This window comes from Cricetulus griseus, chromosome 6 (genome assembly GCF_003668045.3).
Source record: "Cricetulus griseus strain 17A/GY chromosome 6, alternate assembly CriGri-PICRH-1.0, whole genome shotgun sequence".
Taxonomy (NCBI): Eukaryota; Metazoa; Chordata; class Mammalia; order Rodentia; family Cricetidae; genus Cricetulus; species Cricetulus griseus.
In genome coordinates, this window is record NC_048599.1 from 51,648,859 (window position 1) to 51,662,891 (window position 14,033).

Genomic DNA, 14,033 nt, shown 5'->3' on the forward strand with positions numbered 1-14,033 from the left:
TATCTCTTCATACATAGCATGTATCATAGGCTCAGGCCAGCTACATTTCATATCTGTTTCTGTCCTTGGTGATTGTCCTGTGTCACCAAAATTCTGGAGTCTCTACTGCAACTAGTCTGCACCTTAAGCAATAGCTTCTCTTGGGCTCTCTTCAGGGACTCTGACCCTGCCACATGGTATCAAGCCTCAGCTTGGCCTCTTTAGACCTTCTGTTGCAATTTGAGGCTGCATCTTTACCATTGGCCTTTCCTGATCTCTTATAGTGTCAGGTCCCAGCTTTTCTCCTTGACTGTTTTCATGCCTTTAGAACCAGGTCTCATTCTTATACATGACCAGGTTTAGTTGCCAATGTGAGGTACAGCTTTGGTTCCCTCTAGACTTCAGTTTCTATGTACTGAACCTGAGGAAACACTTCCCAGAATATTTTGCCTCAGTGATCCTGTTCTCTTCTTCATTTTTTTTCAAGTTCTGGTAATTTATTTGTTGTGGTTTTTTTTTTTTTTTGAGACAGGGTTTCTTTTCTATGTATAGCCCTGGCTTTCCTGGAACTCACTCTGTAGACCAGACTGACCTTGAACTCAGAGATCCACCTGCCTCGGCCTCCTATAATCTAAGTACCAATTTTATCCTAGTTAAGTTTTTGTTTCTGTTATGAAAAGCCATCATCATCAAAGCAAATTGAGGAGGAAAGGGTTTATTTTAGCTTACAGATCTCTGGTCACAGTCCACCATTCACCAAGAGAAGTCAGAGCAGGAATTTCCAGGGAGGAATTGAGATAGAAGTCATTGAGGAACACTGCTTACTGGCTTGATCCTGTGCTTGATCAGCCTGCTTTATTACACAAACCTGCCCAGGGTTGGCACTGCCCCCAGTGCATTCAGCTCTCCTGTATCAATCATTAATCAAGAAAGTGCACCCACATTTGCCTACAGGCCATCTGATGGAAGCATTTTAGGTATAGTTTCCTTTTATAACTTTGCTTGGCTTCTTGGGCTTGATGGCACTTGAGAGCCATCAAGCTCTGCATGAGAGCTGTCTTTCAGTCACTACAGTATTGAGAGAATTAATTTGCCATTTGCTGATACAGGCAAAAATGCATGAAGAATGAGTGTTTGTGTGAAGGTTCAATTTTAAGTTTGGGGTGCACTTTAGGTATCAAAAGAACTCAATGCCAGACAGTTGATATGTGACATAAGAGTTTAGTGGAAGTTTTGAATTGAAAGGCAATTTTTTGTTTGTTTTTGAGACAGGTCTCTCTAGTAGACTAGGCTTTCTTTGAACTCACTCCCAAGTGCTGGGATCAAAAATGTGCACCATTACACCTGGCCTGTAATTTTTTTCAGTGTTGGGATTGAATGTAGAAATGGAAATTTGTGAGTTATTCAATGTCTGTTTTTTGTTTTTTATGTATGTATGTATGTATGTATGTATGTATGTATGTATGTATTTTTTGGTTATTCAAGACAGGGTTTCTCTGTGTAGCTTTGGAGCCTATCCTGGCACTCGCTCTGGAGACCAGGCTGGCCTCGAACTCACAGAGATCCGCCTGCCTCTGCCTCCCGAGTGCTGGGATTAAAGGCGTGGGACACCAACGCCCGGCTTATTTATTTCTTTTTAGAGGCAGGGTTTTGCTGTAGTTTTGGAACCTATCCTGGAAGTTGCTCTGTAGACCAGATTGACCTCAAATTCAAAGAAATTCACCAGCTTCTGCCTTCTGATCACTGGGATTAAAGGTGTGCACTACCACTGCTGGGCTCCCAATGTCTGCGTTTTAAAAGCAGCCTTTAAAAGATTGGGAAGGAAGGTTGGATTTGGGGACACATCCCTTTAATCCCAGTACTAGGAAGCACAAGCAGGCAGATCTCTGAGTTTGAGACCAGCATATTCCAGCCCTGGAGTTCAGGCCAGCCAGGTCTGCATAGTGGGGCTTGCCTTTTTTTGTTTGTTTAAAGGAAGGAAAAGAAAAACAATTGGAGAGGACTGGGTATATAGCTCAGTGGTAGAACATATGGGCATGTCCATGAATTCAATCCCTAGCACCCTCCCCCCAACCCCCCCCCAAAAAAAAGAAAAGTAAAGAAAAAGAAAAAGAAAAAACTGGGGGAAAAGAATGAATCTACAAGGAAATGAAGAGTGGACCATGCTACAACAGTCAGTAATGATCGACTTTATTAAGTGATTCTATTTTATAAATGAGAACAAAGTCTGAGAATTAACCTGGGGATCTAAAAAGCTGTCAGTTGGTGGTCTGCCAAATATTTCAGAGATTGGTGCATACCTTAAATCCCAACATTCTGAAGTTGAAGGCAGGTGGATCTTTTGAGTTTGAGGACAGCTTGTCTTCATAGTTCAGGCCAAGCAGGAGTTACATAAGGAGACCCTGTTTCAGTAACAATGAAACTTACATAAGGAGAGTCAACTTGAAAACTTGACTATATACAGTAGGTTCTAGACACTGTTAGGGGTGATAAAGAGCGTAAAACCAACATTCTAGTGCCTTTGTAGTATCATGTAGAGGTAGAAACATGCAGCAGTTTAGCTTGAGGGAAAAAAGTGGAGTCAAGAAAAGTTTTTGTCTTTAAAGAGCTGGAGATAATATGGTGCATCCTGATGGGAGTGAGCCAATTAATTAAAAGGAAAAAAATAGAGAATTGGTCAAGAATGTCCTTGGTTTAGAGTGAGATAGAATCTGGGGCCAGTGGTTGGATTTGAGTGAGAATATAGTTGTAATATAAGGAAAAGTGAATGTATTGATCCAATAGGAAGGTAATTTTGTTGTTTTGTCTTGGGTTCTTTTGTCTGTTTTTAGGGAAACTGGGTCTGATTTTGTAGCCCAGGCTGGTTATAAACTCTTCCTCTGGCCTTTTTCCAAGAATTGGACTCAAGTTACTATGTTTGTGCTGCAAGTACTTTTGCCCTCTGAGCCATCTTGTCAGTTCTAATAGGAGTTTGTTGCACTTTTGTTCTGCTTGCTTTAGTTTTTCTCAGTAGTGGGATAAGAGACTGAGAGTGATGATGGGTGGGAGTTTGGGAAGGAATTGCAGTATATCTAAGAAGAAAAAAAATTCAGTGAAGTTTCAGGTATTGTAAAAACACTGCCAAGGTAATGAAACTACAAGTTTTCTCATATATTTTCTTTTTTGAGTGATAGAAGAGAAACACATTCTTCATAAAAATAACCAGATTTTTAGTTAGACTAAGAAGGTTCTGGAAGCACTATGCAAAATGAGTTTTGTCATGTAAGAAATGTTGACAAAAGACCCTAAGTTCCATAGGGCCTCACCTGTGACTTTGGTGGTTGAGGGCCCTGGTATAATTTTTGTCTAAGCGAGTTTAAAGGAATTTTTTCTAGTAAATGGAGAATTTGAATGAAGTCAGAATGATTGGAAGTGGGTTTGAAATGAATTAAGATTTATCATTATTGTGTTTGACCTTCACTCCTAGTTTTATTTCTTGTATAGGTTTTCTTTAAAAATATAAGTTCTTCTGTATTGTCTCTGAGTGTGTCTGCACATATATGCATGCTTGTGTGCTTATGTGTGTAGGATATAACTTAAAATTTTTTTTTATGTTGTCTGGGAATTGAACTCAGGTCCTGAACATGCTAAGAATTGCTCTGACACTCAGCTATGGTTCTACAGTCTTTAATTACTCTATTAGAGAATAACTTCTAACTTAACCTCATATCCTTGGTTCTCCTTCCTGTTGTTTTTGCTTTATTATTATTTACATTTATTTATTTGGTGTATGTGTATGTCTGCACACATGTGAAGGTCAGAAGCTGGATTGGGGAGTCAGTTCTCTTCTTATATTTAGGCTTCAGGAATTGGATTCAGGTTCATGCCTTTATCTGCAAAGCCATCTCACTGGGCCAGTGTTGTTTTTGTAATTTGTTTTTGTTTTTGTTTTTAATTTCCCTCCCCCTCCTTTCTTTCTTTCTTTCTTTCTTTCTTTCTTTCTTTCTTTCTTTCTTTCTTTCTTTGTGTGTTGTTGAAACAGCGTCTTAGTCTTTTTGTCTCCCAGTTACTGGAATTACATGTGTACTCCACTATATTTAGCTTAAAAAGAAACTATATAATTGTTATTTATATGTATCCCTGTATGTGTGAGCAAATGGCACTTGAGTGCAGTGCTGGCAGAGGCCAGAAGAGGGGACCAGATCCTCTAGTGGGAATTCTAGGCAGTTGTGAACCATCTCATGTGACTGCTGACAGCTGAACTCAGGTCCTCTTCAAGAACACCAAGTGCTCTTAACTGCTGAGCCATCACTAGTTCCCAATATATTTTTTTAATTTGGACATTTAAGTTCATCTTCCCTATGTCCCTCCTTTTCTCTCCCTCCATCCATTCTCTAAGGCTATACTTTTCTTCTCACACAATTTAGACTATATTTAGCCTGTTGTCAACTTTATACATCTGTGAAGAGGAAACCTCATACAGACATACTTTTAGGCAAAACACCAATGAACATAAAATAATAAATTAAGAAAAGAATTTCTTCTTTCAGATTGGCCTATGGGCATGTCTGTAATGCATGGTCTCTTGGGGGAGGAGGTGTCTTGAGACAGGGTTTCTCTGTGTAGCACTGACTGTCATGGAACTCTGTAGACCAGACTGGGCTGGCTTGAACTCAGAGATTAAAGGCATGTACCACCACCACCTGGCAGGGCACATTCCGTGTGTGTGTGTGTGTGTGTGTGTGTGTGTGTGTGTGTGTTTGGAGACAGGGTTTCTCTGTGTAGCTTTGGAGCCTGTCCTGGCACCCTGTAGACCAGGCTGGCCTCAAACTCACAGAGGCCCACTTGCCTCTGCCTCCCGAGTGCTGGGACTAAAGGCGTGCGCCACCACCACCCATCTCAGGGTGTATTCTTGTTACTTGATGTAGGAAGGCCCAGCATACTGGAGGTGATGGGCCCACGATGTATAAAAAAGCTAGCTTTGTGAGACTGTATATGGCATTTTCCCATGATTTCTGCTTCAGTTTCTGCCTTGGTTTCTCTCAGTGATGAACTGTTAGTTGGAAGTATAAGATGAAACAAACTATTTCTTCCTCTAGTTGTTTAGGCTTATGTTTTGTCATAACAAAGAAGCAAACTAGAACAGACTGACACATCATTCACATCTAAGAAGTTTACATACTTGTGGTTTTTATTTTGATTCTTAAGTGTTTTATTTTAAATATTGAGGGGTGATTTTATATGTGCTTTGTTAGTTACAGTGTGATCAGCCGGTATGGTCTACAAGTATACATTGTCTTCATATTTGTTATTCATCCTTTATGGATAAATACACTGTAAAATTCCTATGTGTGCTTGAAGAAAGTGAATGGGTCTTTTTTATGTGGGATGCAAAAATAGGCAGGTGTTTAGCAAGTTGAACTTGTTGTGTTAAAACTTTTTAAAATACCTTACCTGATTAGAGAGAAATGTGTTAAGTGTATGTAATCTAGAATTGTTTAGTTCTCCTCATTGAAATTTTGCTTTGTCTTTTGAATCTGCCTGATATGGTTGGTCTTACAGAATATGGGCACACAAATTTGGTAGATGTTACGATAAATCTTTCTGCCAAAAGCCTCCTGAGCCCCACCGCCAGTGTGAGCTTTACGCCAGCCGCCCGCCTGAGTTAGGGCCCAAATGAATACACAGAAACTGGCATTAGGTTCAATGCTGCTTGACCAATGACTAGGATTCTCATCTGTTAGCTCAGTCTTAACTATCATAAACCTATATATTTTATAAGACTTATCTTATCGACGCCTTATTGGCGTCCCTCCTTGCCGGTGGATCACATTGTGCTGATGGAGCAGGAGCGGAGGGGAAAAAAGGGACCCTTCCTGTTTCTCCTTCTTTAAATATGAGTCTCCTTGCTATGTCACTTCCTGCCTGGATCACCACTTATCTACTACATTTCCCAGAATCCTCTTTGACTCCTAGTCCCATCTAACTTGCTGTCTCATTGGCCAAACAGTATTTTATTTAACAATCAGTAAGATAAACATACACAGAAGTACTTCCCCCATCAGGTAGATTAAATGTTTATAGTCATTTAATAACTTACTGTATCTCCCATCCAGGTACTTAGGAGTTCCTGCCCTGTTTAGCTTTCAAGATCAGGAGATTGGCTGCTTTTTGAGTGGATCATAGATAACCTGCTTTATTTCTGTTGGTGTTTAACTTTTTTTCCTGATATCTTTCCTTTGACTAGAATTTTGTTTGGTATCATTTTGTATGGAAATACCATTAGCTATTATGTGCCCTTAAGCTTTCTAGAAAAACCTGATAGCTTAGGCTAGGCTTTTGTTTTCTTTAAATTAAATGTGGCTGTCACTTTTGGCTCTTTTAAATGGCTTAGGATCTCTTAAGTCCCTCTTGGCTTACTGTGAGAGTCTCTCACTTGTTTCCTCTGGCACAGCAATGTTAAATCATGTTGGATTTAAGTGGAATTATTTTAATGATTTAGGTGTGTTAGCACGGAAAATAGTATATAGCACCTACTTAATGGATTCAAACAAAATTAAATACCACACATATATCTATTGTAAAATTATTTCCTTAGATCAAGAGGCTGTAAACTTGTAAACGATCTTGAACTCTCTGTTTTAGTCCCAGAAATCCTGGATAGAGAGCACTTTGACCAAGAGAGAGTGTGTGTATATTATACCAAGCTCCAAAGACCCTCACAGGTAAGCACATGTTGGTTTCTTCTAGGATCTTCTGGAAATTTAGATGTAAATTTATTGTTATTTGCTTATAGTAAACAAAAGTTATATAGTAATTTAAGGTTCCTGCTAATTTTTATTTTGAATGGGAGGGAGACTAAGCAAGGTACCAGTGCTCTGGGATTTCTTTGTTTTTTTTTTTGTTTTTGTTTTTGTTTTTTGAGTCAGGGTTTCACTGTGTAGCCCTGGCTGTCCTGGAACTCACTCCGTAGACCAGGCTGGCCTCGAGCTCACAGAGATCCACCTGCATCTGCCTCCTGAGTGCTGGGATAAAAGGTGTGTGCAGCCACCATCTGGCTGCTCTGGGATTTCTTTCCTCAAACTGTTTGCCTGTCTCTACTACCCGATCCTGAGAACAAAAGATACTTCAGAATTTGTTATTGGGCATCTTACTATGCACACAATGGTTGATGCTGAAGAATATGAGCCTGTACAGTAGGCACTTCCCTTGCCTTCTTGCTTGAGGATCAAACCTAACGCCTCTCACATGTTCCTGTATGTGTGTATAGATAAATACTTACTAGAAAAGCTGTCACCAAAGGATATAGGTATCAAGTGCCTTTTTGATTTTTAAAATGGCTTTGAGAGGAATCTGACAGTTCATCAGAAAAGTTGGCCTTGTGAAAACTCAAAAGCTAAGAGTGATGACTGCTCTTATAGAGGATTTAAGTTCAGTTTCCAACATCTACATCAGTCTGCTCACAACACTTGCAACTCCAGCTCTGGGGGAATCTAAAACTCTCATTTAAACCCTGCTTCATTCATTCATACATACCTCTCCCACAGTTACACACTTATGCACAGAATTACAAATAAGATAATTAAAGAAAAGAAAAACATTCTTGGACCAGTGAGAGATGGTCTAGTAAGTAAAAGAGCTTTCTGTACAATCCTGATGACCTGGGTTCAGTTCTCCTCCACCCACAGTGGAGGAGAGAGCTGACCATTGAAAGCTGTTCTTTGACATCTGTGCGCATGCACAGTAAAATAAGAAAAAATTCTTATTAAGATTTTTTTTTGGATTTTTTTGAAGTCTAAAATTAGTTAAAAAAAAAGTTTAAAAATGCAAATCAAAGGTTATTCCCTAGCCTTACAAGGGAAGAAACATGGCAAGCATTTATAACAGTGGTTCTCAACCTTCCTAATGCTGTGACTGTTTATTACAGTTCCTCATGTTAAGGTGACCCCCAACCAAAAAATTATTTTGTTGCTACTTCATAACTAATTTTGTTATGAGTTGTAATGTAAATATCTGATTTGTGGATATCTGGTATTCGACCCCCAAAGGGATCACAACCCACAGGTTGAGGACTGGTGATTTAAAAGATCTTTGGGTCTTCTTGCCCTTTCCGTCTGTTAAACCCTGTTCTCTGTCAGATTACTTGCTCTGTAACTTTCACTTCTATTGGGCATGTGATTTTTTTTTTTTCTTTGTTCCCATTGGCCAGTCTCTTCTTTCCTCCCTAACGTGTAGTCCTTTCTGGCTTCAAGCTCAAGGTGGCCCTTATCCAACAACCTCCACAGTCCTAGGATTATAGGCATGGGTCACTATACCTAGCTATAACTCGCAAAAATTTCTAAAAAGACCAGCACCTCTGTTGCACGTAATGCTCTGGGCTTGCGTGACAGCAACACACACACACACACACACGAAAGATTTTTGTTAATAATACTTTTTGTTTTGGTATTTAAGGACTCCAATGTTAGTTTATGTAATGCCAGATGATTTATAAAAGTGGGTTATTTATGAGTGGTAGCAAATACAAGCAGGAACTTAATTGAATATTGACTAGGATAGTATACTCCATTAGCTTCAATATATAGTGATAAATGGAAAATAAAAAAAAAATTAAAAACAAAAGAAAAAACCCCAAAAACTTTAGACAGGGTTTCTCTGTGTAACAGGCCTACCTGTCCTGGAACTTGCAGAGATCCACCTGACTGATATCCTGACTGAGGCAACTCTCCAGACCCTGCAAAGGTTTTAAACTCTTTCAATCATTAGATGACCTTAATATCCTTTGACATAATTAGAATCTGTGATTTCTTTTTCTTGAGTTCTGTTGTTATATCACAGGGAAACAGGAGTAGTTCCTAACACTGGGGTTTGTATTTAGGGTCCTAATTTACCATGCCAGTTCTAAGACACCATTTTTCTTCGAGAAAAGAGTGGTTTATTTTGTTAAAAACACTAGATTCAGAGCCAAGGGTGGTGAGACATGCCTTTAATCTCAGCACTTGGGAGGCAGAGGTGGGTGGATCTCCAAGCTCCAAAGCAGAGTGAGTTCTAGGGCAGCCAGTATGGAGAAACTGTAAAAACAAAACAAAACAGAAACCACCAAGACCCTCCCAAAACATCACCACCACCACCACTAAAAACAATAAATTTGGCAGGGTGTGGTAGTGCAAGCCTTAATCCTACTACGTGTGAGACAGAGACAGGTGCAATTCAAGGCCAACCTTGTCTATGTATAGTCAGTTTTCAGGTCAGTCAAGTCTGTATAGTAAGTGAAAGGTTCAGGCTGAGTGTGGTATCATGTGCCTGTAAACCAAGCACTGTGGTAGGCAGAAACAGCTTGTCTAGCTCAAACAACAACAAAGGTTCAGTGAAAGCAATCCTGAATTAAAAACAATGTGGAGAGCCGGGAGTTGGTGGCACACACCTTTAATCTCAGTACCCGGGAGGCAGAGGCAGGCGGATCTCTGTGAGTTTGAGGCCAGCCGGGTCTCCAGAGCGAGTGCCAGGATAGGCTCCAAAGCTACAGAGAAACCCTGTCTCAAAACAAAAAACAATAAACAAATAAATAAAACAATGTGGAGAGGGCTTTAGAGGACTGAGTTTTGTTTTTTTTTTTTTTTTTTTTTTTTTTAAGATTGATTTATTTATTATGTATACAGTCTTCTGCCTGCATGCCAGCAGAGGGCACCAGATCTCATTCAAGGTGGTTGTGAGCCACCATGTGGTTGCCGGGAATTGAACTCAGGACCTCTGAGAGAGCAGTCAGCGCTCTTAACCGCTGAGCCAAGAGAGCTGAGTTCCATGTCGGAATCATTTGTATTAGCATAGTAGTTCCTTACTGATGAACATTTTACTTATAATCTGTTTTTCTCTTTGATGTTAAAAATGCTATAATGTATTGACTTAAATTTTCATTTTTTCACATATACTTCAGATACTCAGACTGACTTTAGCATATATTTTCAAAATGCTTTTTGGTTATTAGTGTTGGGGAGTTGAACCCAGGATTTTATGCCTGTCAGAAAGGTGTTCCACCAGTTCTGGCCCATACTTTTAGAACTTGAGATAAGAGTTTGAGGAATTGGTATTTTTTATTTTGATAACTATCATAAAATTTTCTTCCATTAAAACACAGTTCATAAAATATACTTTACCATGGACTGGAGAGATGGCTCAGCTGTTAAAGGCTAAACTCACAACCAAAATATACTTCAGCAGATAAAAGAATCCTCTCTATGTTCATGAAGCTATTCAAATGTTTTTAAATCTTTCCTAATTGAATCTTTATATCTGTGTTTTTACTGTGGTCTCTTCATATTTTTCCGTTTTCCTTTTTTTTTGTTGTTGTTGTTTGTTTGTTTTCTGAGACAGGGTTTTTCTGTAGCTTTGGAGCCTGTCCTGGAACTTGTAGACCAGGCTGCCCTTGAACTCACAGAGATCTAACTGCCTCTGCCTCCCAAGTGCTGGGATTAAAGGTGTGTGCCACCACTGCCTGGCTATTTTTAATTTTTTTATGTAGGGTTTTTACAAATTGATTTGAGGAAGCTCTTTATATATTGGGGAAACTTTTTTTTAGTTTGTGTTTAAATCTTAGTTGCAGATTTTTATTACATGGAAACATGATTTTATGTAACTAAACTCGTCATTTTTCTCTGTTGTAGTTGCTTAGTTTTATTTCAAAATTAATATTAGTTTTATTTCAAAATTAATAATACTTAAATCTATGTAAATTTAAAGGGTTAGTTGAATGTATAAACCAAGGTATGTGTTATCTATGGCATCTACTGAAATTAATTATGTTATAATTTTCATTTGTTTCATACTTTTATATGAATTTAATATAGTTTACTATAAAATAAATGTTTTTTAATGAAGTAATAATTTACCTTTCTGCATTTTATAGATGTCTTCCAGGATGTCAGATCTGTCAGCAGCTTGTCAGGTAAGTTTAGCATGCATTGCTGAAATTTTGAAAAATAACTGATACATGAAAAACACAGCTTGGTATAATACAGTGGGATAAAATTCACGTGTTATTATACTTGAAGAACATTTTACTTAAACATTTGACAATTCTGCTACAAACTTAAAGGTACCAGAGTAGGGTTCTAAGAGAGTGAGTTAGTAGAACAGAGTGGGGGACAGGGGATTTTTGACAAGCAAAGCAGGCTGTAGGAAAAGCTGAGAGTTAAAGACACTGTGGTTCTATCAGGAAACTACAGTGTAAGATATAAGGTTGGGCTGCCAGCATTGAAGAGACAGGCAGGCAGATAGATCTCTGAGCTCAAGGCTAGCTCATATATTGAGTTCCCTGCCAGCTAGGCTACACAGTAATTCCCTGCCTTAAAAAACAAAACAAAAACAATTGGAGAGAAATAAGAGACCAGATCATTTATGCATAGTGTATAGTAAGTATGTCTTTTACTTCTGATTTTCCATTAAAAGAGGTTAGTAGCAAGCTGGAAAGGTGGCTTATTGTTAAGAACCCTAGCTGTCTTCTAGAGGAACCAAGTTTGATTTCCAGTACCCACATGGTAGCTCACAAACATCTTTAGCTCTAGTTCTTGGGGATCCAATGTCTACTTTTAGCCTCTGTTGGAATTGCCTGAATGTGATGCACATATATATTCATATACATAAAATTAACATAACTAGATTTTCCCATCCCTCTTCCTTTACAATTCTTTTTTTTTTTTTTTTTTTTGCATGTTGATTTTGAAGACAGGGTCTTGTGTAGCCTACACTGGCTTCAAACTCCTTGACTAAGGCTGGTCTTGAGTTCCTACTCCTCTTGCCTCCGCTTCCCAAGTGTTGGATTACAGGTATATGCCACCACTCCTGGCCAGAATTTATCATTTTTAATTAATTTGCACATGACTATGCCATTTCTTTATTTATGTTTTGGTTAGGTTATATTCTAGTTGAAGAATTTTTTTTTTCCTCAATTTTCAGCAATCCCCTAGCATGGCTGACTTAGTTATCTGTTTTTGAGACCAGGTTTCTCTATGTAGTCCTAGATGTCTTGGAACTCACAGAAATTCACCTGCTTCTGACTCTTTTAAGCACAGGGGCTAAAGGTGTGCATGGTACCACTCCTGGCCCTAGTATGGTTTTGTTTATGCTTGGTTGGTTTTTTTTTTGTTGAACTGCTGAGATATAGACTCAGTAATTTTCAAATTGGAATTTTTCTTTCCTTCAACATGTTTCAAATTTTGATTTCTAGTTCTTCCTTTTGGACGCATAAATTATATGTGTTGAGCTATTTTTATATTATTCTAACTTTTAATATAACTTCCAGTTCTCCTTCAATGTGTTCATATTTTCCTCAACTTTATGGGACATCTTAATACTTGGTGCTTATTTCTAATACTGGCTGTCATTTCTGGTTTTATTTAGTAACATATTTCCCTACCCCCTTTTAAAATTTTTTTCCTGTTTTTGAGACAGGGTTTCTCTGTGTAACCTTGACTGTCCTGGAACTCACTTTGTAGACCCGGCTGGTCTTGAACTCACAGATCTGCCTGCTTCTGCCAAGAAGAGTGGTGGGATTAAAGGTATGTGCCACCACTGCCTGGTGATAGGGCTTTTCATATACTCTTGCTTTTTCTCTTTAGGTGTTTTTGTGGCCGTTTGGTCAAGCAACATGCTTGCTTTACTGCAAGTCTTGCCATGAAATACTCAGATGTGAAATTGGGTGAACATTTTAATCAGGCAATAGAAGAATGGTCTGTGGAAAAGCACACGGAACAGAGCCCAACAGATGCTTATGGAGTCATCAATTTTCAAGGGGGTTCTCATTCCTACAGAGCTAAGGTGTGTCACTTACTTACTTTTTATTTCATTTATCTTGTAATATGTGTAGTACCAAAACAGAAAGTAAGGTGCAGTGCATATATTAAAGTTCTTCATAAGGGTTGACATAAATATAGAATTATTGTATGTAGATCAAATCATTTGTCATTATAAAGTCTTTTTTATTTTATTGACAGAATCAGTGTTTTCTGAAAGGAGACATAAACCTCCTTTCTTTCCATTCCCTTTTTTTTTCTCTTTAAAAAGGGGATATTTCAATTTTCCTTAAAAAGGGGAGACAAGTGCTAGAAACATGCATTTCATAAAACAATGACACTTGTTATAAATACTTCCTATAGATCCCATTCATTTAAAAACTTACGATCAATAAAGCAGTTTTATCTTTAGTGATATTATTTAAAAAGCCTAGAGATTTAAAAACAACAGTAAAGATCTTTATACATTACACAGTAGATAAAGCTATTAAATTCCTCAGTATCAAGAGCAAATCACTACCACCAACCTAGCTACATCACTGGAAGGTGGACACCACTCAGTTAGCTGCTATGTAGATTACTTGGAAATCTACATGGCAGTAAAGCCATGTGATAATTAACTCCTGAAGTGACAATGCTAGCCTAACACACAGAAATACAAATGCAAATATCTATACTTGAGGCATGGCTGTCAAGTAACAAGATGGATTTAATACAGATGAGCAGAGAGACAAGGGTCCCAACACATGCGAAATGTCTTTTTGGAAGAGGCTGGGATTTGCTGTGAAATGTAAGAAAAAAGAAAAGAACAAACCAAAAAAAGGAAAACATCACAAAAAGGAAAAAAAAAGAAGAGAAAAAAAGGAAAAACATTTTTCCCCTAACCGTTCTGAATTCATCAAAAAGTAATCGAATCTTTGGCCTAACTCAGGAAATTGAAGAATTCAATATTTTTAATTATTGTACCTTCCTTTCCCTTTTAAACTTTTCTTACGGTAAAAGATGTCATTTTCTAGGCATTGTGAAATGTGCCTGTCACAGTGCTACTTGAGAAGCCAAAGTTCGAGGACCACTTGAGCCCACTTTTGGGATCACTCTATATAGTATAGGAAAAGCCTGTCGGCTAAACAAAATCAAAGCCACAAAAGTGTCTTTTTAGTAGTGTATATAATTTTTTCTTTATCCCTTTGTCTTATTATTTTTGTTAAGTAATTTTTTTTGTTATTGGCTTCCTTTATTCATATATCATTCTTCTGTTCATTGGTGAAATTTTGTAATAAACACAGT

The 14,033-nt window shown here is 38.1% G+C and overlaps 1 protein-coding gene across 3 annotated transcripts in view; it reads left to right on the forward strand.

Annotated features, from left to right (window-relative positions):
• Trpm7 (transient receptor potential cation channel subfamily M member 7) overlaps positions 1-14,033 on the forward strand; it is a 90,032-nt gene that overhangs the window by 10,406 nt on the left and 65,593 nt on the right. For all 3 annotated transcript variants that reach the window (XM_027421918.2, XM_027421919.2, XM_035446933.1), the window contains exons 2-4: positions 6,604-6,683; positions 10,862-10,900; positions 12,573-12,771. In XM_027421918.2, the coding sequence (XP_027277719.1) occupies positions 6,604-6,683; positions 10,862-10,900; positions 12,573-12,771 (318 nt within the window). The remainder of the gene's footprint in view (positions 1-6,603; positions 6,684-10,861; positions 10,901-12,572; positions 12,772-14,033) is intronic.